General features: G+C 42.2%; 1 protein-coding gene across 1 annotated transcript in view; it reads right to left on the reverse strand.

The window, feature by feature from the left end:
* Window positions 1-27,047, reverse strand: part of NBN (nibrin) — a gene marked incomplete in the record, with an annotated part of 346,156 nt that overhangs the window by 268,063 nt on the left and 51,046 nt on the right. The window contains 1 exon segment of the mRNA XM_053715908.1: window positions 4,251-4,354. Within this exon segment, the coding sequence (XP_053571883.1) occupies window positions 4,251-4,354 (104 nt within the window).

Raw genomic sequence — 27,047 nt, forward strand, 5'->3', positions numbered from 1 at the left:
CTTCTTGATGGATTCAGAAACAAAATCTCTTATGTTATCAGGAACATTCTGAACATTAGATGTTGATGGAACTGCAACAGGTAATGGTACATTACTAAAGGAAATATTATCTGCATTAACAAGTTTGTCATGACAATTAATACAAACAACAGCTGGAGGAACAGCTACCAAAAGTTTACAGCAGATACACTTAGCTTTGGTAGTTCCAGCACCAGACAGCGATTTTCCTGAAGTATCTTCTGACTCAGATGCAACGTGAGACATCTTGCAATATGTAAGAGAAAAAACAACATATAAAGCAAAATTGATCAAATTCCTTAAATGACAGTTTCAGGAATGGGAAAAAATGCCAAGGAACAAGCTTCTAGCAACCAGAAGCAAAGAAAAATGAGACTTAAATAATGTGGAGACAAAAGCGACGCCCATATTTTTTTTTTTAGCGCCAAATAAGACGCCCACATTATTTGGCGCCTAAATGCTTTTGGCGCCAAAAATGACGCCACTTCCGGAACGCCGACATTTTTTGGCACAAAAGAACGTCAAAAATGACGCAACTTCCGGCGACACGTATGACGCCGGAAACAGAAAAGATTTTTTGCGCCAAAAAGTCCGCGCCAAGAATGACGCAATAAAATGAAGCATTTTCAGCCCCCGCGAGCCTAACAGCCCACAGGGAAAAAAGTCAAATTTTTAAGGTAAGAAAAATAATTGATTCAAGTGCATTATCCCAAATATGAAACTGACTGTCTGAAAATAAGGAATGTTGAACATCCTGAGTCAAGGCAAATAAATGTTTGAATACATATATTTAGAACTTTATTAAAAAAGTGCCCAACCATAGCTTAGAGTGTCACAGAAAATAAGACTTACTTACCCCAGGACACTCATCTACATGTTTGTAGAAAGCCAAACCAGTACTGAAACGAAAATCAGCAGAGGTAATGGTATATATATAAGAGTATATCTTCGATCTGAAAAGGGAGGTAAGAGATGAATCTCTACGACCGATAACAGAGAACCTATGAAATAGACCCCGTAGAAGGAGATCACTGCATTCAAAATAGGCAATACTCTCCTCACATCCCTCTGACATTCACTGCACGCTGAGAGGAAAACCAGGCTCCAACCTGCTGCGGAGCGCATATCAACGTAGAATCTAGCACAAACTTACTTCACCACCTCCATAGGAGGCAAAGTTTGTAAAACTGATTTGTGGGTGTGGTGAGGGGTGTATTTGTAGGCATTTTGAGGTTTGGGAAACTTTGCCCCTCCTGGTAGGAATGTATATCCCATACGTCACTAGCTCATGGACTTGCTAATTACATGAAAGAAAAAGGCAGTTACACTAACGAAATTTTTACAGTGTATGTAACAAGTTAGCAGAGCATTGCACCCACTTGCAAATGGATGATTAACCCCTTAATACCCAAAAAATAATAAAAGACAAAAACTTTTTTTTTTTTTTCAAACAGTCACAACAACTGCCACAGCTCTACTGTGGCTTTTTACCTCCCTCAAAAACGACTTTGAAGCCTTTTGAGCCCTCCAGAGATGTCCTGGATCATGCAGGAAGAAGCTGGATGTCTGTGTCTGTAATTTTTGCTGTGCAAAAAAACGGCAAAATAGGCCCCTCCTACTCATATTACAACAGTGGAAAGCATAAGGAAACTGTTTCTAGGCCAAATTCAAGCCAGCCATGTGGAAAAAAACTAGGCCCCAATAAGTTTTATCACCAAATATATATAAAAACGATTAAACATGCCAGCAAACGTTTTATATTACATTTTTATAAGAGTATGCATCTCTATTAATAAGCCTGATACCAGTCGCTGTCACTGCATTTAAGGCTTTACTTACATTAGTTTGGTATCAGCAGCATTTTCTAGCAAATTCCATCCCTAGAAAAATATTAACTGCACATACCTTATTGCAGGAAAACCTGCACGCCATTCCTTCTCTGAAGTTACCTCACTCCTCAGAATATGTGAGAACAGCCATGGATCTTAGTTACTTCTGCTAAGATCATAGAAAACGCAGGCAGATTCTTCTTCTAAATACTTCCTGAGATAAACAGTACACTCTGGCACCATTTAAAAATAACAAACTTTTGATTGAAGAATAAACTAAGTATAAAATACCACACTCCTCTTACGACCTCCATCTTGGTTGAGGCTTGCAAGAGAATGACTGGATATGACAGTTAGGGGAGGCGCTATATAGCAGCTCTGCTGTGGGTGATCCTCTTGCAACTTCCTGTTGGGAAGGAGAATATCCCATAAGTAATGGATGATCCGTGGACTGGATACACTTAAGAGAAAAACCTCTTTACAGTCCTCAAATACAGCAGGAATCTCTGGAGAAGTAGCTGGATGCTTCTGAGGTAAATAAACTGTGCAACTGAAAATAGGCCCCTCCCACCTCACTCGATGTTATGGGGCCTAAAAGAAACACCACAGAGTGTTTCTTAAACTAGCCATGTGGGTTAATAATCCTTAAACAAGCCACAAAGACCCCTTAAAGTCCCTCAAAAAACGTTATATTTGTAATTAAACCAAAACGTTTTTTCCTATTAGTGTCAACAGTAACTTTGAGCCCTTTATGCAAGCTTGGATTCCTCTTTTACTGAATACAGCTTACCTTTCTCTCATGGGGATATTGCCAGCCTTTTCTAGAAATAACACAGTCTGTCTAGAAAAAAATAGACTGAACATACCTTAATGCAGTTTAGCCTGCAAACTGTTCCCCCAACTGAAGTTTTCCTGTACTCTTCAGCCCTTGTGAGAACAGCAGTGGATCTTAGTTACAAAATGCTAAGATCATCATCCTCCTTGCAGAAGTCTTAATCCCTTTTCTGCCAGAGAGTAAATAGTACACACCGGTACCATTTAAAATAACAAACTTTTGCTTGAGAAAATAAAAACTAACATTTTACCACACTCACTTTACCCTTCCTAGCAGTTAAGCAGGCAAAGAGAATGACTGGGGGGCGGAGCTAAGGGAGGAGCTATATAGTCAGCTCTGCTGTGGGTGCTCTCTTTGCCACTTCCTGTAGGGAAGGAGAATATCCCACAAGTATGGATGAATCCGTGGACTCGATACATCTTACAAGAGAAATAAACAAGATGCTTAAAGTGATGGTAAATTCTAAGGTTTTTTTGAAACGCTTGGATTTACCAGTGCAACAAATAAAGGGGACTTTCAGTCATGAAGTATAAAATACTTCAAGCTGCAAGTTCCTTTATTTGTCTGGAGCGTTAGCTGCGCTGAGCGCCTCAGGCTGATATAGAAATAGAATGCTATTTTTCAATGAATGAGGTAATGTTAGCCAATAACATTGCTATCTATCCGGGTTAATGCCAACTGGGCTGCACAGCTTTTGGCTAAGAGGTGGAAACGTCACCTCAGTGATCCATCATTTTAAACTTTACAAATAAATATAAAATATAAATAGATATGCTCATTTATCTATGGATTATTAAAACAGAATGGCTGGTGCTCAATTTAATATTTTTTTATAGAAAATGTCCCCTTAATATGAAACTGAAACTTTTATAAAAGTGCAAGTCTGAAACTGACATTTTAAAGGGCGTAAGGGACATAAATCTCATAACCGAAACGCAGATGAATGCACTGCAAATCTGAAAGATATTACTATGCATGGAGCATATGTATATATGCCCTCTGCACCCACATTCAGACTCTACGCCTGAGCTGGATTTAGCATGTATTTGTCTGCGAGGATGCAAGTTCAGTGTTCTCCACGGATAAATTTGCCAGCCAGGTGGTATTATGAAATAGCTGGGTGGGGGATATTTATAGTCTTGTTTGGAGTGTCTTTGCCTCCTTCATGGTGGCCAGGAATAGTATATTTCACATAAGTTATGAATGTTCTCATGGACTCTCACTGCCAATAGAAGGAAAAGTGAATCAATATTGCACATAGAACACATTAAATACAAGAATGTGTAATTGGTAGTTTATGACAACACATATTTTATTTCCCATTAGACAACTATTCAAGGTAATTTCTGCACAGTCTAATCTTATTGTTAACAATATTTCAGTATTCAGTTAGCTATTAGAGACAATATACAGTAAGTATAAAAAACAAACTACAGCTTGGTGGTAGAACACTGAAATTAACTTTAATAATTGAATACGAATGTAATCTGATATATGAATTATATTTTCACCAGAAAATATTAAAAACAATAAAATAAATAAAATGACAAATAATGTGAGAGAGATACCTTTTAGGGGCAGGCAGTACTTGCTTCTGCTTAATGGCTTGGACCAGCTCACTAAAGTACTCTGGTTTTACAACTGGTCGACAACAAACTAAGGCACATATAGTCTAAAAAGGAGAATGAGAAAACAAAATGCGAGAATCAGAATACAAAAGCATGCAAGGTTTGCCACGTGAAACCACTAGAATTCTGTTTATATAACATTTGGGACATTTCTACTAATCAGTAGCAAGAAAAAAATAATAAATGCAACAAATGCAGAATAATGCTTTAAAGGGACATGAAACCTAAAAAATGTATTTCATGATTCAGATAGATCATACAATTTTAAACAACTTTCCAATTTACTTCTATTTAATTTGCTTCATATTCTTGTTATTCGTTGATGAAGGAACAGCAAAGCACTACTGGGAGTTAGCTGAAAGCCATTGAAAATATGCATATATGTGCAGCCACCAAGCAGCAGATACTGAGCCTACCTAGGTATAGTTTTTAGCAAAGGATGCAAAGGAGAACTAAATCAATTAAATAGAAATAAATTGTAAAGTTATTTAAAAGTACAAGCTCTATCTGAATCATGAAAGAAAAAAATGTGGGTTTCATGCCCCTTTAAAGAAACACTGCACTCAAATTAATCCTTCTGAAAGGGCAGTATCTACACATGTGAATCAGTTGTGCACTTCTAATGTTTATTGCCTGGTAGGCACTTCCTACTAACGCTCAATGGCTGATATGCACTGTTTTAGTGGTACTTCCTGCTAATGCCAATCAAAAATCAACAGGAAGCACCTACAAGGCCAATGAGCATTAACAGGAGGTGTACAACTGATATCAACTTCATAGTTTAACTTTAAAGGGACAGTCTAGGCCAAAATAAACTTTCATGATTCAGATAGAGCATGTAATTTTAAACAATTTTTCAATTTACTTTGATCACCAATTGTGTTTTGTTCTCTTGGTATTCTTAGTTGAAAGCTTAACCTAGGAGGTTCATATGCTAATTTCTTAGACCTTGAAGCCCACCTCTTTCAGATTGCATTTTAATAGTTTTTCACCACTAGAGGGTTTTAGTTCACGTATTTCATATAGATAACACTGTGCTTGTGCACGAGAAGTTATCTGGGAGCAGGCACTGATTGGCTAGACTGCAAGTCTGTCAAAAGAACTGAAAAAAGGGGCAGTTTGCAGAGGCTTAGATACAAGATAATCACAGAGGTTAAAAGTATATTATTATAACTGTGTTGGTTATGCAAAACTGGGAAATGGGTAATAAAGGGATTATCTATCTTTTAAAACAATAACAATTCTGGTGTAGACTGTCCCTTTAACTAGCTTTTAATTCATTTTTTCAGACCACAGTGAACTTAAAAGTCCAGAACATTTGTAATCAGTAGAAACTTTCAACGTCACTATTTCCCAACTTTAATTTAAAAAAAAATTGATGCTGCTGCTAGTGCTCTTTAAAATGTCTGTAATTGTACCTACAACCTGCAATAAAAATATTATTAAGTCCTGCTTTATTGGCAGTTTACATTATTTTCCCCTAGTATCACTGGATTCAGTTATCAATGGAAACTGATAAACGATAACTTGCACCACAAATTCATACTGCACAAATTAATCTTTAATGCCTGACAAACTTTACATCTAACGCAAGTAGATAGTAAGGCACAAAAAACATAAAGTATGCTTACCTAATAATTTCATTTCCATCGTGGGGAGGAGAGTCCACGGCTTCATTCATTACTTATGGGAATTAAGAACCTGGCCACCAGGAGAAGGCAAAGACACCTCAGCCAAAGGCTTAAATACCTCCCCCACTCCCCTCATCCCCCAGTCATTCTGCCGAGGGAACAAGGAACAGTAGGAGAAATATCAGGGTATAAATGGAGCCAGAAGAAAATATTAAATTTAGGGCCACCCACTAGAGATACAGGCGGGAGTCGTGGACAATCCTCCCCATGATGGAAATTAAATTATCAGGTAAGCATAATTTATGTTTTCCATCTAAAGGGGAGGAGAGTCCATGGCTTCATTCATTACTTATGGGAAACATATAGCCAAGCTCTAGAGGACACTGAATGAAACCGGGAGGGTAAAGGCGGACTCTTAAACTGAGGGCACCACAGCCTGTAGAGCCTTTCTCCCAAAAACAGCTTCCGCAGAAGCAAATACGTCAAATTTGTAAAACTTCGTGAAAGTATGCAAGGAGGACCAGGTAGCCGCCTTACAAATCTGCTCCATAGAAAAACATTTTTGAAGGCCCAAGATGAAGCCACTGCTCTAGTGGAATGAGCCTTAATCCTCTGAGGGGGCTTGTGTCCCACCGTCTCATAGGCGAGGTATATCAAGCTCCTCAGCCAAAAAGACAAAGAAGTAGTAGAGGCCCGTTGACCCCTGCGCTTCCCTGAATAGACTACAAAAAGGGAGTTAGATTGTCTGAAATTCTTAGTCGCCTGAAAATAGAACTTCAAGGCACGAACCACATCCAGATTATGAAGTAGCCTCTCCTTAGAAAAAGAGGGGCTAGGACACAAAGAAGGAACAACTATTTCCTGATTGATGTTATGGTCAGACACCACTTTGGGAAGAAATCCCAAGTCAGTGCAAAGAACAGCCTTAAGCGCGTGAAACACCAGATAAAGGGGCTCATGTTACAAGGCCGCCAGTTCGGAAACTCTGCGGGCCGATGCAATGGCTAACAGGAACAGAACCTTCCAAGACAGGATCTTTATGTCAAGAGAATGCATAGGCTCAAACGGATCCCCTGTAAAACTTTAAGAACCAAATTCAAGCTCCACAAGGGAGCAGACTGCCTAAACACAGGCCTGATTAGACAGGGCCTGAACAAAGGATTGAATGTCAGGGAGCTCAGCAAGCTTCCTATGCAACACTGATAGAGCCGAGATCTGTCCCTTCAAGGAACTAGCGGGAAGACCCTTCTCCAAACCCTCTTGGAGAAAGGACAAAATCCTGGATACCTTCACCTTGTGCCAAGGATTATCCATGTCTCTCACACCAGGAAAAGTAAACTCTCCACACCTTATGGTAGATGCGTCGAGTGACTGGCTTCCTCACCTGAACTAGCATATCAATCATGGTTTCAGAAAAACCTCTCTTGGTTAGGACTAAGCGTTCAATCTCCACGGAGTCAGCCTCAGAGAATCTATATTCTGATGTTGAAAGGGACCCTGTTCCAGCAGGTCCCTGCGACAGGGTAACCTCCACGGCGGAGAGGATGACACCTCCACCATATCCGCAAACCCTGTCCTCTGCGACCATGAAGGAGCAATCAGAATGGACAACGCTCTCTTCTGCTTTATGTGTGCCACTATACGAGGTAGAAGTGGTAACGGAGGAAAAATGTACACTAGACTTAACTCCCAAGGTACTGCCAATGCATCGATCAGCTCTGCTTGGGGGTCCCTCAACCTCGATCCATATCGGGGAAGTTTGCAATTCAATCGGTATGCCATGACATCGATCTCTGGCGTCCCCCATCTGAGACAAATCTCCCCGAACACCTCAGGGTGAAGAGACCCTTCTCTCAGATGAAATGTTTGCCTGCTGAGAAAGTCCGCTTTCCAGTTGTCCACTCCAGGAATATGGATTGCTGAGAGTGAACAGTTGTGGGTCTCCGCCCACTCCAGAATCTGAGACACCTCCCTCATTGCAAGGGAGCTCCTCGAACCCCCCTGGTGATTGATGTATGCCACCGAGGTAATGTTGTCCGTCTGGAACCTGATGAAGTTGCATTCCCCCAGACTGGGCCACGCCTTCAGAGCGTTGTAGATCGCTCGCAGTTCCAGGATATTTATCGGAAGAGACTCCAGCCGAGACCATGTTCCCTGTGCCACCCTGGCACCCCAAACAGCTCCCCATCACATCAGACTCGCGTCCGTGGTCATAATTTCCCAGGACGGTCTCAAGAAGGATGTCCCCATGGACAACTGGGCCGGACGGATCCACCAAGAGAGGGAAGACCGAGTCCACGCATCCATGGACATCAGCTGTGACAGATCGGAATGATCGCCGTTCCACTGCCTCAACATGCACACTTGAAGAGGTCTGAGATGAAATCGTGTGAATGGAATGACGTCTATGCTGGAGACCATGAGCCCAATCACCTTCATACACTGAGCTACCGAGGGACTCCTTGAGGACTGAAGGGCAAGACAGGCGGACGCAATCTTCCTGCGTCGCTGATCTGTGATGAATATCTTCATGGACACCGAGTCTAGTATCGTGCCGAAAAACTTCACCCTGGTGCTGGGAACCAGGGAGCTCTTTCCAGATTTGATCTTCCAACCGTGAGATTGAAGTAAGAGCCCTTGAGTTGACTTCTGCTAGATGAAAGGACGGCGCCTGAACCAGAATGTCGTTTAGGTAGGGCGCCACCGCAATACCCCTAGATCTGGCCACTGCAAGCAGTGCCCCCACAGAACCTTCATGAAGACTCTCAGAGTCATCGCCAGACCGAAGGGAAGGGCCACAAATTGAAAATGTTGGTTCAGAAACGCAAATCTGAGAAACTTGAAGTGGTCCCTATGAATTGGAACATTCATGTAGGCATCCTTCAAGTCTATTGTGGTCATGAACTGCCCCTCTTGAACTAGAGGCAAAATGGACCGGATCGTTTACATTTTGAACGATGGAACGGACAGGAACTTGTTTAAACACTTTAAATCCAGAATCGGGTGGAACGTGCCCTCCTTCTTTGGAACCACAAACAGATTTGAAAAGTACCCTAGACCCATTTCTGCATTGGGTACTGGTACGATAATGCCTAGAGATGATAGATCCCTCACACACTCTAGAAAGGCCTTTCTCTTTTCTGGCCTTGAAAACAGGTTTGAAACAAGGAATCTGCCCTTGGACGGAAGGGACCTGAACCCTATCCTGTAATCTTATCCTGGGCGACAACCTCCAGAACCCAAGGGTACTGAACATCCTGCAACCAGGCGTTGGAAAAAAGAGACAATCTGCCCCCTACTCGGTCCGTAAACCTGTCGGGGGCCGCCCCTTCATGCCGATTTTGTTTTGGCGGGCTTCTTGTTCTGCTTAGACTTGTTCCAAGCCTGAGCAGGCTTCCAGGCTCCCTTAGGTGGGTCCGCCTTCGCTGCGAGCTGCTGGCGTTGGGCCTTGTCCGCGCGAAAGGGACGAAAATTAGAACCCCTTAAGCTTAGCCTTCATATCCTGGGGCAGGAAGGCACCCTTGCCTCCCGCAACCGTGGATATAATCGAGTCCAGGCCTGGACCGAACAAAATCTTACCTTGAAAAGGCAGGGACAGTAACCACAGCTAAGAAGACATGTCCACCGACCAAGATATTAGCCACAGCGCCCTGCGTGTTAAAACGGAAAAACCTGACACCTTAGCGTGCCGGTTGAAAAACAAACCCTGTGTGTTGAAACATTTTCCTTAACATGTTTTCCAACTTTTTATCCATGGGCTCCTTGGACGAGCTATCCTCAAGAGGAATAGTCATATGCTTAGCAAGAGTGAAGATAGCACCATCCACCTTGGGAATGGTTCCCCACAGCTCAAGCTGGGCCTCCGGAATGGGGAAAAGCTTTTTAAAATTAGGAGGAGAAAAGGATGAACCTAATTGCTCCTATTCATTCTTTATAATATTTGCCATCTTTACAGGAACCGGGAAGGTCTGGGGCACCACCCAGCTTAGGAATGGAGGGTTCTTCCGGAAGCTTTTGCTCCGTAACCTCCAGAGTAGCAAGCACTTGCTTCAGCAAAAAGAGCAAATTCTTCATTTTAAACCTATAAGCCAGGCTCCTCCGCCACAGGAGGTTTAGATGACACGAACTCCGACCCAGAAGGCACCTCCTCCGAAGCGTCGGAGTGGGACTCATCATCGTACCACTCCGCAGGAGTTTCCGATATAGATGAATCCTGAGTCGGGCCGCTCTGGAAAGCTCTACACTTACGCATAGCAGAACGTGGTAAAGCATTGATCACTTTAGAGACTGCCGTTTGAAGTTGGTCCGCAAAATCTGGCGGCCAGCAAATTTCCCCCAAAGGGGTAACAGTCGGACCCTGGGGTGCTGCATGTGGAATAGGGGACATAATTAGGGAACGCACCTCACGGGACGGAGAGCCCTCAGAGGTGGACGACTCAGTAGTACTAGACATTCTCTTATTTTTAGGTGTCGTAGCTCTTTCAAGGCATGTAGAACATAGTTGCGCAGGCTGGTCTACCGGAGCCTCACGATAAACACAGGTAAAAGACTTAGATAAAGAGGGAGTACCCTCCAACACGTCAGAATCCTCCTGATGCCTGTGGAAACGGCCAAGTTGTAGCCGAGAAACGCGTAGCAATTCATACTAATTTAGACCATTTGTGAAATAAGGATCACTGTATATAACAATGATTAAAGGACCTGTTTTTATATATCATTGTCTGTGAGTCCTTTATACAAGTGAGCAATCTCATTACCATTCCGTTGGGGGTACTATCTGCAAGCGGAGCACCGGTTGCCTGGAGGAGCACCATTGGAGGAAGTGAGCAGCCAGGAGTGTTCACCGCTGCAGGGAGAGTGTTGACCGGAGAGAGCGAGCTGGTTAGCTCAGATAACCAGTCGGCTTCTACCAGCACATAGGTGTGCTCAGCAAAAGTGTGAGTACCCTGGACATAGAATACTTGTGCGAGTTTGGGCCTCTCTTGCTGCAGATACACACATGGGTTGTTTCTGTTTTCCACCTTCACAGATCCATCTGCTGTCTGAGAGGGATAGAAGGAGTCCGCAGAGATTCTTTTTTCGCCTACAGGGATATCCATGTCAAGTTATGGACTGATCTGTTTAGATCACTTTACTGTGGACTGATTAATGAGATACTAATATATAGTGAGGGTCCACTTCCCATTCTCACTTTATAGTACTTAGACGGATATTGTATATTTCATTGGTTATTTACTGCACACTTTATTTTAGCAGCATATTTTGTAGCGCCCTCTTGTTGTGTTCACACATCTGCTCAGAATCCTCAATAGCTTTTATCTTAATTAGCAAAATTAAGAACAGGCACCTTTATAACCGCCAATGGCCGGGGCACTCACCACCTCCTCGAACCCGGACTAGAGAAACCGCTTTGTCTCCTCCGTCACAGATCAGACCGGAAGTGAAGCTCTAACAGGACCGCCCCTGCCTAAAGGAGAAAACGCGCCAAAAAAGGGCACGCAAAAACTCCCGGAAATGAACCTGTCAGTTCCACCACATTGCCAGAGCCTCATCCCGCACATAACGCAGCAATGACACAATAAAGAATATCACGTATAAAAACCCCCCTGTTTAATAATCCCCTTAACAGGAATATTAACCCTTGATTCTATAAAGATAAAAGGCGCCACACTGTAGCCCTGTCTTCTGTGTTATCAATATAATAAAAAAATTAAACAATCTTACCAGAATCCACGCTGTGGAACAGGAACACGGCCCTTCAAGTGTGACAGGTCGTAGCATCGCTCCTGACATGGACTTGAGAGAAGAAAGCAGTCTGCGAAACTCATCAACACCGATTGCTGTAGGAGCGGTTAATATGAGTCGGGATGGTGTTGCAGAGGAGAGCTCTCCCTGCATCTCCGGACTCTAGCTTTCACTCAGGCCCTCAACTGAAAGGCTTGTTAGGGCTACTTAAACTCCCGTTCCATAGCGAAGAGTAGTACTCTCCATAAGAGACCTCCGAAACTTCAGCACTTCTCTGCCATCCTCCTGTGACGAAAGGCAAAAAATGACTGGAGGATGAGGGGAGTGGGGGAGGTATTTAGGCCTTTGGCTGGGGTGTCTTTACCATAAGTAATGAATGAAGCCGAGGACTCTCCTCCCCTTTAGATGGAAATGGGGCACAATAGTGTGCAAAAATAATTTTATCAAAATATTACAGAATATAAAGACCTATTAAATCTCTGACATTTCACACATTATGCACAATTTAAAGGGATAGTATGCTCAAATTTTTTCTGTATCGCATTGTACAGGGTTGATAATATTACAATTTTGATCAAATACCTAGCGCTACGCTTTTTGCTCTGTTCTCTTGCTATTCCGGCTAGAAAGTGCTAGGATTTCCAAAACCGTGAGGCTTATTTGCATAAACTGATCACGGTGGGCAACCTGCGTTCTCTCTTTTTCCTTTAGTTCCGGGTATAGCTCAACTGTCCACGCATGCACTCTAGTGTGCTTTAGTTTACGCATGCGCAATCGCATCAGGAGTTCCCTGGCCAACTTCAGTGTAGTTGCAGTCAGGTGACTGCAGTGATTCCTGAGCCGGAGACTGCATTTAATGCCATCAAGTATTAAAAGCGACAATACAAATCACAATTTGAAAACTGCTCCTTCTGAAATCCGTAAATAATCTGAAAGACAATCAGATTTCTTGAAAGACTGTTTTCTAATTCAAACAATTGTATATGTATATATAACTGCTAGGCCATCTAACTGACTAGAATAACAATTATTCAGATTTCCATCCATATATTATATCTGTTAAACTAAAATCATGTGTATAAACATTTAGCCTCTAATTTCTATGGTGTCTAGTGGGTAGACATAGGACCTTGTCAGAAGCTAGTGTAATAAAAAGAAAAGGCTACTTATCTGAAATATACTTAAATGATATAATGCAACAAGCCTATTAAATAACATAGGTAATACACAGTAAATATGATCAGTCCCAAAAGATAACTTGGCAGGTTTTCCTGCAAAATCTGTGTGCAAAGGGAGTACATCAGTCCAATTGAAGCAGAAGACAGAAAACAGAATTTATGCTTACCTGATAAATTACTTTCTCCAACGGTGTGTCCGGTCCACGGCGTCATCCTTACTTGTGGGAATATCTCTTCCCCAACAGGAAATGGCAAAGAGTCCCAGCAAAGCTGGCCATATAGTCCCTCCTAGGCTCCGCCCACCCCAGTCATTCGACCGACGGACAGGAGGAAAAAAATAGGAGAAACTATAGGGTGCCGTGGTGACTGTAGTTAGAGAAAATAATTCATCAGACCTGATTAAAAATAAAAAACCAGGGCGGGCCGTGGACCGGACACACCGTTGGAGAAAGTAATTTATCAGGTAAGCATAAATTCTGTTTTCTCCAACATTGGTGTGTCCGGTCCACGGCGTCATCCTTACTTGTGGGAACCAATACCAAAGCTTTAGGACACGGATGAAGGGAGGGGGCAAATCAGGTTACCTAAACGGAAGGCACCACGGCTTGCAAAACCTTTCTCCCAAAAATAGCCTCCGAAGAAGCAAAAGTATCAAATTTGTAAAATTTGGCAAAAGTGTGCAGTGAAGACCAAGTCGCTGCCTTACATATCTGATCAACAGAAGCCTCGTTCTTGAAGGCCCATGTGGAAGCCACAGCCCTAGTGGAGTGAGCTGTGATTCTTCCTGGAGGTTGCCGTCCGGCAGTCTCGTAAGCCAATCGGATGATGCTTTTAAGCCAAAAAGAAAGAGAGGTAGAAGTCGCTTTTTGACCTCTCCTTTTACCAGAATAGACGACAAACAGAGAAGAAGTTTGTCTGAACTCTTTTGTAGCTTCTAAATAGAATTTTAGAGCACGGACTACGTCTAAATTGTGTAACAAACGTTCCTTCTTCGAAACTGGATTCGGACACAAAGAAGGAACAACTATCTCCTGGTTAATATTTTTGTTAGAAACAATCTTTGGAAGAAAACCAGGCTTAGTACGCAAAACAACCTTATCTGCATGGAACACCAGATAGGGCGGAGCACACTGCAGAGCAGATAACTCAGAAACTCTTCTAGCAGAAGAAATAGCAACCAAAAACAAAACTTTCCAAGATAACAACTTAATATCTATGGAATGTAGAGGTTCAAACGGAACCCCTTGAAGAACTGAAAGAACTAGATTTAAACTCCAGGGAGGAGTCAAAGGTCTGTAAACAGGCTTGATCTTAACCAGAGCCTGAACAAATGCTTGAACATCTGGCACAGCTGCCAGTCGTTTGTGTAATAAGACAGATAAAGCAGAAATCCGTCCCTTTAGAGAACTCGCTGATAATCCTTTATCCAAACCCTCTTGTAGAAAGGAAAGGATCCTAGGAATTTGGATCTTATTCCATGAGAATCCCTTGGATTCATACCAGCAGATATATCTTTTCCATATTTTATGGTAAATTTTTCTAGTTACCGGTTTTCTGGCTTGAACTAGAGTATCTATCACAGAATCTGAAAACCTACGCTTTGATAGAATCAAGCGTTCAATCTCCAAGCCGTCAGCTGGAGGGAGACCAGATTTGGATGTTCGAATGGACCCTGAACAAGAAGGTCCTGTCTCAAAGGTAGCTTCCATGGTGGAACCGATGACATATTCACCAGGTCTGCATACCAAGTCCTGCGTGGCCACGCAGGAGCTATCAAGATCACGAGGCCCTCTCCTGTTTGATCCTGGCTACCAGCCTGGGAATGAGAGGAAACGGTGGAAACACATAAGCTAGGTTGAAGGTCCAAGCCGCTACTAGTGCATCCACTAGAGTCGCCTTGGGATCCCTGGATCTGGACCCGTAGCAAGGAACCTTGAAGTTCTGACGAGATGCCATCAGATCCATATCTGGAATGCCCCATAGTTGCGTCAACTGGGCAAAGATCTCCGGGTGGAGTTCCCACTCCCCCGGATGGAATGTTTGACGACTCAAATAATCTGCTTCCCAGTTTTCCAAACCTGGAATGTGGATCGCAGATAGGTGGCAGGAGTGATTCTCCACCCATTGTATTATTTTGGTCACTTCTTTCATCGCCAGGGAACTCCTTGTTCCCCCCTGATGATTGATATACGCAACAGTCGTCATGTTGTCTGATTGGAATCTTATGAATCTGGCCTTTGCTAGCTGAGGCCAAACCCTGAGAGCATTGAATATCGCTCTTAGTTCCAGAATGTTTATCGGGAGAAGAGACTCTTCCCGAGACCATAGTCCCTGAGCTTTCAGGGATTCCCAGACCGCGCCCCAGCCCATTAGGCTGGCGTCGGTCGTGACGATGACCCACTCTGGTCTGCGGAAGCTCATTCCCTGGGACAGGTGATCCTGGGTTAGCCACCAACGGAGTGAGTCTCTGGCCTTCTGATCTACTTGAATCACTGGAGACAAGTCTTTATAGTCCCCATTCCACTGTTTCAGCATGCACAGTTGTAATGGTCTTAGATGAATTCGAGCAAAAGGAACTATGTCCATTGCTGCAACCATCAATCCTACTACTTCCATGCACTGAGCTACGGAAGGACGAGGAATAGAATGAAGAACTTGACAAGCGTTTAGAAGCTTTGACTTTCTTACTTCTGTCAAGAAAATCCTCATTTCTAAGGAATCTATTATTGTTCCCAAGAAGGGAACTCTTGTCGACGGAGACAGGGAACTTTTTTCTATGTTCACCTTCCATCCGTGAGATCTGAGAAAGGCTAGAACGATGTCTGAGTGAGCCTTTGCCTTTGAAAGAGATGACGCTTGTATAAGAATGTCATCCAAGTACGGTACTACTGCAATGCCCCTTGGTCTTAGAACCGCTAGAAGGGATCCGAGTACCTTTGTGAAAATCCTTGGAGCAGTGGCTAGCCCGAATGGGAGGGCCTAGGGATATGTAGATACGCATCCTTTAGATCCACGGTAGTCATAAATTGACCTTCCTGGATTGTGGGTAGAATCGTTCGAATGGTTTCCATCTTGAACGATGGTAATTTGAGAAATTTGTTTAGGATCTTTAAATCCAGGATTGGTCTGAAAGTTCCCTCTTTTTTGGGAACTACAAACAGATTTGAGTAAAATCCCATTCCTTGTTCCGCCGTTGGAACTGGGTGTATCACTCCCATCTTTAACAGGTCTTCTACACAATGTAAGAATGCCTGTCTCTTTATTTGGTTTGAGGATAAGTGAGAAATGTGGAACCTTCCCCTTGGGGGTAGTTCCTTGAATTCCAGAAGATAACCCTGACAAACTATTTCTAGCGTCCAGGGATCCTGAACATCTCTTGCTCAAGCCTGAGCAAAGAGAGAGAGTCTGCCCCCCACTAGATCCGGTCCCGGATCGGGGGCTACTCCTTCATGCTGTTTTGTTAGTAGCGGCAGGCTTCTTGGCCTGCTTACCCTTGTTCCAGCCTTGCATCGGTTTCCAGGCTGGTTTGGTCTGTGAGGTATTACCCTCTTGCTTAGAGGATGCAGAATTAGAGCCCGGTCCGTTCCTGAAATTACGAAAGGAACGAAAATTAGACTTATTCTTGGCTTTGAAAGGCCTATCTTGTGGGAGGGCGTGGCCCTTTCCCCCAGTGATGTCTGAGATAATCTCTTTCAATTCTGGTCCAAAGAGAGTTTTACCCTTGAAGGGGATATTAAGCAATTTTGTCTTGGATGATACATCCGCTGACCAAGAGTTTAGCCAAAGCGCTCTGTGCGCCACAATTGCAAACCCTGAATTTTTCGCCGCTAATCTAGCTATTTGCAAAGCGGCATCTAAAATAAAAGAGTTAGCCAACTTAAGTGCGTGAACTCTGTCCATAACCTCTTCATATGGAGTCTCTCTACTGAGCGACTTTTCTAGTTCCTCGAACCAGAACCACGCTGCTGTAGTGACAGGAACAATGCACGAAATGGGTTGAAGAAGGTAACCTTGCTGTACAAAAATCTTTTTTAAGCAAACCCTCCAATTTTTTATCCATAGGATCTTTGAAAGCACAATTATCCTCGATAGGAATAGTAGTGTGTTTGTTTAGATTAGAAACTGCCCCCTCGACCTTAGGGACTGTCTGCCATAAGTCCTTTCTGGGGTCGACCATAGGAAATAATTTCTTAAATATAGGAGGGGGAACAAAAGGTATGCCGGGCTTCTCCCATTCCTTATTCACTATGTCCGCCACCCGCTTGGGTATAGGAAAAGCGTCGGGGTGCACCGGAACCTCTAGGAACTTGTCCATCTTGCATAATTTTTCTGGAATGACCAGGTTGTCACAATCATCCAGATTAGATAACACCTCCTTAAGCAGTGCGCGGAGATGTTCTAATTTAAATTTAAATGTCACAACATCAGGTTCAGCCTGTTGGGAAATTTTTCCTGAATATGAAATTTCCCCATCTGACAAAACCTCCCTCATGGCCCCTTCAGATTGGTGTGAGGGTATGACAGAACAATTATCATCAGCGCCCTCCTGCTCTTCAGTGTTTAAAACAGAGCAATCGCGCTTTCTCTGATATGCAGGCATTTTGGATAAAATATTTGCTATGGAGTTATCCATTACAGCCGTCAATTGTTGCATGGTAATAAGCATTGGCGGGCTAGAAGTACTAGGGGCCTCCTGCGTGGGCAAAACTGGTGTAGACACAGAAGGAGATGATGTAGAACCATGTCTACTCCCTTCATCTGATGAATCATCTTGGGCAACTTCATTATCTGTGACAGTACTGTCCTTACTTTGTTTGGACGCCTTGGCACAATTATCACATAATTTAGAAGGGGGAGACACATTGACTTTCATACATATAGAACATAGCTTATCTGAAGGCACAGACATGTTAAACAGGCTTAAACTTGTCAGTAAAACACAAAAACCGTTTTAAAACAAAACCGTTACTGTCTCTTTAAATTTTAAACAGAGCACACTTTATTACTGAATATGTGAAAAAATATGAAGGAAAATTTACCAAAATTTCACCACAGTGTCTTAAAGCATTAAAAGTATTGCACACCAATTTTCAGAGCTTTAACCCTTAAAATAACGAAACCGGAGCCGGTTACAGTTTTAACCCCTCTACAGTCCCAGCTACAGCCTTTGCTGCGACTTTACCAAGCCCATAGGGGAATACGATACCAAATGACGCCTTCTAGGAACTTTTCCAACTATCTTCAGGTCCTCACACATGCATCTGCATGTCTTGCTCTCAAAAACAACTGCGCATTAATGGCGCGAAAATGAGGCTCAGCCTACAACTGGGAAGGCCCTTCCTGACTGGAAAAGGTGTCTAACATAGTGCCTGACGTTAAAAAATGTTCCCCAAGTTTATAAGAGTGAAATACCAGCATAAACATGTATAAAATGCCCAAATAAAGCAATCGATTTTGCCCATAAAAATGTCTACCAGTTTTATAGCCCATATTAAGCCCTTTATTCTGCTTGAGACTAAGAAAATGGCTTACCGGTCCCCATGAGGGGAAAAAGACAGCCTTCCAGCAATACACAGTCTTGTTAGAAATATGGCTAGTCATACCTTAAGCAGAAAAGTCTGCTAACTGTTTCCCCCAACTGAAGTTACTTCATCTCAACAGTCCTATGTGGAAACAGCAAAGGATTTTAGTTACTGTCTGCTAAAATCATCTTCCTCTCACAAACAGAATTCTTCATCTTTTTCTGTTTCAGAGTAAATAGTACATACCAGCACTATTTTAAAATAACAAACTCTTGATAGTAGAATAAAAAACTACAACTAAACACCACATACTCTTAACCATCTCCGTGGAGATGTTGCCTGTGCACTATATGGCCAGCTTTGCTGGGACTCTTTGCCATTTCCTGTTGGGGAAGAGATATTCCCACAAGTAAGGATGACGCCGTGGACCGGACACACCAATGTTGGAGAAATAGGTCTACCCCACCCCTATTTTTCAAGTGTGGTAATTATGGCACGAGAATGGCTTGTGTGGCTCGCATAAGTCTCCCTCTAGGGTGAATGGAGCTAGCCATCTCTGGTCTTCCCCTAGAACAGACAGCTTCTCCCAAACGCTACCGCTGTAGTTAAGCGGGTCAAAGTTACCAGGGGTATGATATAGACAAGAAGTCTGGTGACTCGCTACCAGCAATCTAGGTTCAGCCATCCACATGTGCTCTTCTGTAGAGTAGGCCTGTTCTTCTGTTGTAGTGCCGCATATTGCAGTATTTGCAGCTAGCGTATCCTCAGCAGTGCTCTTTACATCTTTTCTCCATATAGTACATGGAGTTGGCTGTCGTAAAGGTGTCATCTCTGTTAAAACTCTGAGCAGCTGCAATTCCATTTGTTTGAGGGCAGCCTCAAGGGGACTCAGAACTTTCTTCTTCCAGCTAACCGCAGCCGCCAATTTCCTGTGTCGTAGTCTGCAATCTCACAGCCTTCTAACAAGGCTTAGGTCAGGGGTAGGTTCCGTGCTTAAGTTCCCAATCTTGGTCAATCAGATTGATAATGAGTAAATCTCATTGGGGTCTTCAACAGGACTTATCAGCACTATAAAAAGCTATCAATTGACCCCTAAAATCAATATTAAAAGCTGGATCTCATGAAGTGCACGTCTGTCCACTCTGATGGTTAGCCCCGCCCCTTGAAAGACTGTTTTCAACTCTTGATTGTAAACACAATTGGAATAAAAAAAACATGTCTATAAATCTTTGGGCATGACAGGATCGATTGAGTTTAATGCAATATAATGCAAGCTGCCTGTGACCATATATCTGCAAACAGATATCATTGCCAGTTGATTTGTAACATTATACGCATGCGTGTAATCTGCCTGAAGACCTGGGAAAAGTCTTCCGTTATTGCTGTGCCCATGCGTGAGAGATCCGTATCAATTGCGCATGCGTTGGTGGGAGTAAACATATGAAAATGTATTAAAATAGGATGGGAGGTTTAGAGAATGAGTCTGCAATCATGACATCACAACAATATAATAAAAAATGTTTTAAACTGTGTTGGAGGCTTCATTTAAAAAAAAAAAAAATAGTAAATGCAGATTTATTACTTGATCATTTAGGAACCTTGAGTATGTTATTATGTGATGATTGTATGTTGACTTTTCTAATCCTTTAAGTTTACACTAAATTAAACAGTGTTATAATGAAAATATTTGCAAGTGTTAAATAGAAAATGAGGGGTTTGTGTAAACCTACAATTTTATTGTTCACATGCACAAGACAATGGTCATATATTGTTTTCGTGTTGACGTTAAAAAAATTATTTCCCCCCCCCCCCCCTTGAAAACTACAATGGTTACTACTACCTGCCAAGTTTTTCGCGTACTGGTAAAAGAGAATGCAGTAAAGTAAACCATTTGTTAAACTGAAGCCAATTTTGTGAAGAGCTCATTTTTACGCTTTACAACTATCGAGTATCAGCAATTATATAAATATGGCCGTACAATAGCACTGTAAGTACAAGCAGAGATACTATATGGACAAAGTGTCTGTTTAAGTTAAATGCATCAATTCCAGCACAAAATATGTTTTTGAATAAAATAAAAGACCAGCTTTTGCAACTACAGTCTGGCTCTCAGTCCTGCATGTGTGCTTTTTTTTTTATCGGTAGGCTCTGGGCTGTACAGCCACTTTGAGACCATACAACCTAGACCATTAGACTCAATTTAAACACACTACCCTAAGTATCATATCAGGATACTTTACCCAGGACTTAATTTTATTGCAGCATGTTCAAAAACTGGAAGTTGGGTAAATGAAGATTTTGTTTTAGATTTTCATCAAGCGACCACTTATAATACCATCTGACAATATAATATTGCTTAAACATTAAAGGGCCATAATACCCAAATGTTGAAACACTTAAAAGTGATGCAGTATAGCTGTAAAAAGCTGACAGGAAAATATCACCTGAACATCTCTATGTGAAAAAAGGAAATTTATGCTTACCTGATAAATTTATTTCTTTTTCGATACAATGAGTCCACGGATTTCATCCTTACTTGTGGGATATCGCCTCCCGGTCAGCAGGAGGAGGCAAAGAGCTCCACAGCAGAGCTGTATAAATAGCTCCTCCCTTCGACCGAAGTTAGGAAGAGAAAGGAAAAGCCAAGGAGCAGAGGTGTCTGAAGTTTAACAAAAATTTAATAACCTGTCTCATAGAACAGGGCGTGGACTCATCATATCGAAAAAGAAATACATTTATCAGGTAAGCATAAATTTCCTTTCTTTTTCAAGATATGAGGAGTGCATGGATTTCATCCTTACTTGTGGGATACAATACCAAAGCTATAGTACACGGATAAAACGGGAGGGGCAAGACGAAACCTAAACGGAAGGCACCAATGCTTGAAGAACTTTCCTCCCAAAAACAGCCTCAGTTGAGGCAAAGGTATCACATTTGAAAAATTTGGAGAAAGAGAGAAGAGACGACCAAGTCGCAGGCTTGCAAAGCTGTACAACAGAAGCATCATTGTTGAATGCCCATGAGGAAGCCACAGCCCTAGTGGAATGAGCCATAATGCTTTCAGGAGACTGCTATCCAGCAGTCTCATATGCAAAACGGAAGATACTCTTCAGTCATAAAGAAAGAACACTGACAAAAGTCCTTAGTAGCTTGCAAGGAGAACTTTAAAGCACGGACCACACCTAAATTATGTAAAAGACGTTCCTTCTGAGAAGAAGGATTAGGACACACAGATGAAACCACAATTCCAGATAAATGTGCTCAACTGAAATAACCTTTAGGAAGAAACCCAGGTTTAGTACACAACACCACCTTATCCGCATGAAAAATAAGATAAGGAGAATTATATTGCAATGCTGAAAACTCAGATACTCTATGAGCAGCAAAATAGCAACCAAAAATATAACTTTCCAAGATAATAACTTAATATCTATGGAATGCATAGGTTCCAGCGGAACCCCTAGAAAAACTCTAAGAACTAAATTCAAACTCCAAGGAGGAGTAATAGGCCTAAATATAGGCCTTATTCCAGTCAGAGCAAGACAAAAGGATTGTACATTTGTAACGTCTGCCAGACGTTTGTGTAATAAAATAGACAAAGCAGAAACCCGTCCCTTTAGGGAACTAGTGGATAATAACTTCTCCAATTCTTCTTGGAGACAAGACAAAATTCTGGGAATCCTCACCCTACTCCATGAATAACCCTTGGATTCACACCAATAAAGATATTACGCAATATCTCATGGTAAAACTTCCTAGTAACAGGCTTACATGCCTGAATTAAGGTATCTATGACCGAATCAAAGAAACCTCGCTTGCATAGATCAAACGTCCAGTCCCCAAGCAATTAGCTTCAGAGAAACTATATTAGGGTGAAGAAGGGACCCTGAAGAAAAGATACCTCCTCAACGGAAGAATCCAAGGCTACCGAGATGAAATGGTCAGCAGTTTAGCATACCAAAACCTGTGAGACCACACAGAAGCGAGGAGAAGCACCAATGCCCACTCCTATGCGATCAGAACAAACCCCCGGCAAGAAAACGCAAATGGGGAAAAAAAAAGAACCTAGGCTGAAAGATTAAAGAACTACCAAGGCAGTTATCAGCTCGTACTGGGGCCCCCGGACCTGGACCCGCATCCTGAAAACTAGGCATTCTGACAAGATGCCATGATATCAAACTCCGGCCAACTCTATTTGAGAACCAGGAAGGAGATACTCCCGGATGGAGATCCCACTCTCCCGGATGAAAATAAGACTGTCTACTCAGAAAATCCGCTACCCAAGTGTTCAACCCTGGGATATGGATCGCTGACAGATAGCAAGACAAACTGGGCCGAAGCCAACTGAGGCCAGAACAGAAGAGACTTGAAGCTCACTCTCAGTTGTAGGAAATCAAGGAACAGACTCCGCTGGAGTCCTCCCTCTGCTAAATCATGTAACATAGTAACATAGTAGATAAGGTTGAAAAAAGACTGAAGTCCATCGAGTTCAACCTATACAAATCTAAAATACTTACAAAAAGCTCCAATTAAGCTTAAATAACCCCATTAAAATGTGACCCATTTAATACTAGCAATCATATCCATGAATTTTGTTTATATACAGAAATTTATCCAGACTATTTTTAAATGTATCTATGGTATTGGCATTCACTACCTCCTTTGGTAATGAGTTCCACAATTTTATTGCTCTTACAGTGAAAAAACGTTTCCGTTGCAGGAGATTAAATCTCCTTTCCTCCAACCTTAAATTATGACCTCTTGTCAGAACCAATTTTCTTGGAATAAAAAGAGCTTCTGCCATCTCTGTATATGGGCCTTGAATATATTTATATAAAGTAATCATGTCACCTCTCAAGCGCCTTTTTTCTAAAGAGAACAGACCCAGTTTGGCTAGCCTCTCCTCATAGGTTAATTTCTCCAATCCCCTTATTAGCTTTGTGGCCCTTCTCTGAACTTTTTCTAGTTCTGCAATATCTTTTTTAGCAATCGGTCCCCAGAACTGCACTCCAAACTCAAGGTGAGGTCTTACCAGGGCTTTATATAATGACAGAATTATGCTTTCCTCCCTTGAATCAATGCCTCTTTTAATACATGCTAGTATCTTATTAGCCTTTGAAGCCGCTGCCCTGCATTGTGCACTCATCTTTAGCTTGTTATCTATTACTACTCCCAAATCCCTTTCCTCCTGTGTTTGGCTAAGTCTTGTCCCATTTAAAAAATACATAGCCTGCTTATTTTTACTTCCAAAATGTAGAACCTTACATTTTTCCGTATTAAATCTCATTTTCCATTCACTTGCCCATAGTTCTAATTTTAGCAAATCCCTTTGCAAAGAGAGTTCATCCTGCTCTGACCTAATGACCTTACTTAACTTAGTATCATCTGCAAAAATAGAGATGTCGCTATTTAATCCTTGCTCCAAGTCATTTATAAAAATATTAAAAAGAACAGGGCCCAGTACTGATCCCTGGGGGACGCCACTGATTACCTTTGTCCAATCTGAGTATGATCCATTTACTGCTACTCGTTGCTCCCTATCTTTTATCCAGTTATTTATCCATGAGCTAACATTTTTAGCTATTCCCAGTCCCTTAATTTTGTGCATTAATCTCTCATGTGGCACTGTATCAAATGCCTTTGCAAAATCTAAGTATATCACATCAACTGATTCCCCTTTATCTATATTTTTACTTACTTCCTCGTAGAATCTAATTAAATTAGTTTGACATGATCTATTTCTCCTAAAGCCATGCTGATTAGAACTCATAATCTTGTTTACACGAATATGCTCATCAATATAATCCCTTATAATCCCTTCAAATATCTTCCCCACTATTGATGTCAGACTAACTGGTCTATAGCTTCCTGGATCATCCCTGCTTCCCTTTTTGAAGAGTGGCACCACATCAGCTTTACGCCAATCCTGGGGTACCATGCCTGAGGATAATTTGCATACAAAGAGAGAAGCGCTCTACCAGGAACGAACAACAGCTCAGTGGCTTGTTCTATGGCGATTTACCACCTGGAAGCAGCCTCTTTTAGACCAGTGTGCTTTTCACAGAAGAAAACTTTCCTGAAGTATATCAGTCTGATCCTGCCAAGTAAGGTCAGTCCAGCCCCGAAATACCAGGCAATTCTCCTCTGAACAAGGAACATGACAACCCCAGACGATCGTTTCGGCCTCCTATGGGCCTCGTCAGTGAGGTGCAGCCACATTCCTCTAAGCACACTAGGCAAGGAGTCCACGTCTGGTTTCCCCCATCACCCATAGGGAGACTTCCCCAGGGTCATAATAATTTGCATACAAAGAGAGAAGCGCTCTACCAGGAACGAACAACAGCTCAGTGGCTTGTTCTATGGCGATTTACCACCTGGAAGCAGCCTCTTTTAGACCAGTGTGCTTTTCACAGAAGAAAACTTTCCTGAAGTATATCAGTCTGATCCTGCCAAGTAAGGTCAGTCCAGCCCCGAAATACCAGGCAATTCTCCTCTGAACAAGGAACATGACAACCCCAGACGATCGTTTCGGCCTCCTATGGGCCTCGTCAGTGAGGTGCAGCCACATTCCTCTAAGCACACTAGGCAAGGAGTCCACGTCTGGTTTCCCCCATCACCCATAGGGAGACTTCCCCAGGGTCATAATAATTTGCATACAAAGAGAGAAGCGCTCTACCAGGAACGAACAACAGCTCAGTGGCTTGTTCTATGGCGATTTACCACCTGGAAGCAGCCTCTTTTAGACCAGTGTGCTTTTCACAGAAGAAAACTTTCCTGAAGTATATCAGTCTGATCCTGCCAAGTAAGGTCAGTCCAGCCCCGAAATACCAGGCAATTCTCCTCTGAACAAGGAACATGACAACCCCAGACGATCGTTTCGGCCTCCTATGGGCCTCGTCAGTGAGGTGCAGCCACATTCCTCTAAGCACACTAGGCAAGGAGTCCACGTCTGGTTTCCCCCATCACCCATAGGGAGACTTCCCCAGGGTCATAATAATTTGCATACAAAGAGAGAAGCGCTCTACCAGGAATGCCTGAGGATAATGAGTCTTGAAAAATTAAGAGTAAAGGTTTGTCTATAACAGTGCTAAGTTCACTTAACACCCTTGGGTGTATTCCATCTGGGCCTGGAGTTTTATTTACCTTAATATTTTTTAGTTTTTTCCTGATATCCTCTAAACAAAACCCAGTTAGTGGTATGGACTGGCATGTTCTATTCTGTTCCAAAGTATCATTCAATGGTTCCTCTCTTGTGTATACTGAAGAAAAAAACTGGTTTAGTACCTCAGCCTTCTCCCTGTCATTATTTATCATGCTACCCTCCACACATTTTAATGTACCTATATTATCCTTCTTAGATTTTTTGCTATTTATGTACTTAAAGAACCTTTTAGGGTTAGACTTAGAATCCTTGGCAATTAATTTTTCATTTTCAATTTTGGCTAATTTGATTGCTTTTTTGCATGCTTTGTTACATTCCTTATAAATATTGTATGCTGAGTCTGTACTATTTTCTTTTAATAATTTAAATGCCCTACGTTTTTTCCTAATTTCTTTTAACACATTTTTATTTAGCCATAACGGCTTAGTTTTTTTATTTTTATTTTCCTGTATCCTGGGACAGGTGATCCAGAGACAACCACCATAGAAAAAGGTCCTTCGTCTCCTCTTCAGAGTTAATTGAGGAGATAAGTATGCATAGTCTGCGTTCCATTGTCTGAGAATGCTCAACCGCATAGGTCTGAGGTGGTACGAACAAACATAAATTTAAGTGTCACAAGGCGCTGCTCATTCCCGGACCAGAGCATGTTCCCCATGCTGTCAATGAGTCAACAGCAGGCTATACGTTCACCAAGATCTTAGTCATAGAACACACAGCCCTAAAACAAGGCTCTAACCTAAGGTACTAAGAGCTGGAACAGATCCACCTACGCTCCCAGCTTGATAATTGGAAGGGAAGAAAGTGAAATAAAAGAATTAGCCAATATGCCGCCACACCAGTGACGGTAGCAAAGTACACAGATGGTTGTCATTGTAAATCCTGGTGTGTGACCCATAACTAAAATTTAGCCCAATAGGACTATCCTCTAAGGGTATCGAAGTTCACGTAGTGATCAAAACTACTCCTTCACCCCTAAGTAATGCCTCAGGCTATGGGAAACAGACTTGTAAATAGAGAACGCCCAAGGCACCAATTCCATCTGAAACTGAAATTCTCAGCAACATGGAAAAACCGTTAGAATAGCAATTCTTCCAGCAATGCTAAACACTATGTAAAAAACATAGAATGCATCATAACCCCGAGTGGAGTGTGAAGGACACGCAGGACACTGCCTGCAGGCCATAAAATTTCGATTGGAATACTATAGGAGAAATTTTTGGCCATTTGTTAACAGACTCCCCAAACAGAAATCGCCGAAGAGGGAATATGCTCAAAAGGCAAAAATAAATTTGAACATAGGAAATAATTTTCCTTTAAATCGGAAAATTAACTCTATGCTTGAGTGTGGTTGTTCCATCCTCAGTTATAAAGGATGAAATAACAAACAAAACAGCTGAAATTCATGTAATGCACACAGAACAGGACGTTACTGTCTCTTTAATTCTTAAAGAAACACATTCTTGTGAGAGTTTGTACCATCCTACATCACAAAGGATGAC

The sequence above is a fragment of the Bombina bombina genome, chromosome 5 (assembly GCF_027579735.1).
Source record: "Bombina bombina isolate aBomBom1 chromosome 5, aBomBom1.pri, whole genome shotgun sequence".
Taxonomy (NCBI): domain Eukaryota; kingdom Metazoa; phylum Chordata; class Amphibia; order Anura; family Bombinatoridae; genus Bombina; species Bombina bombina.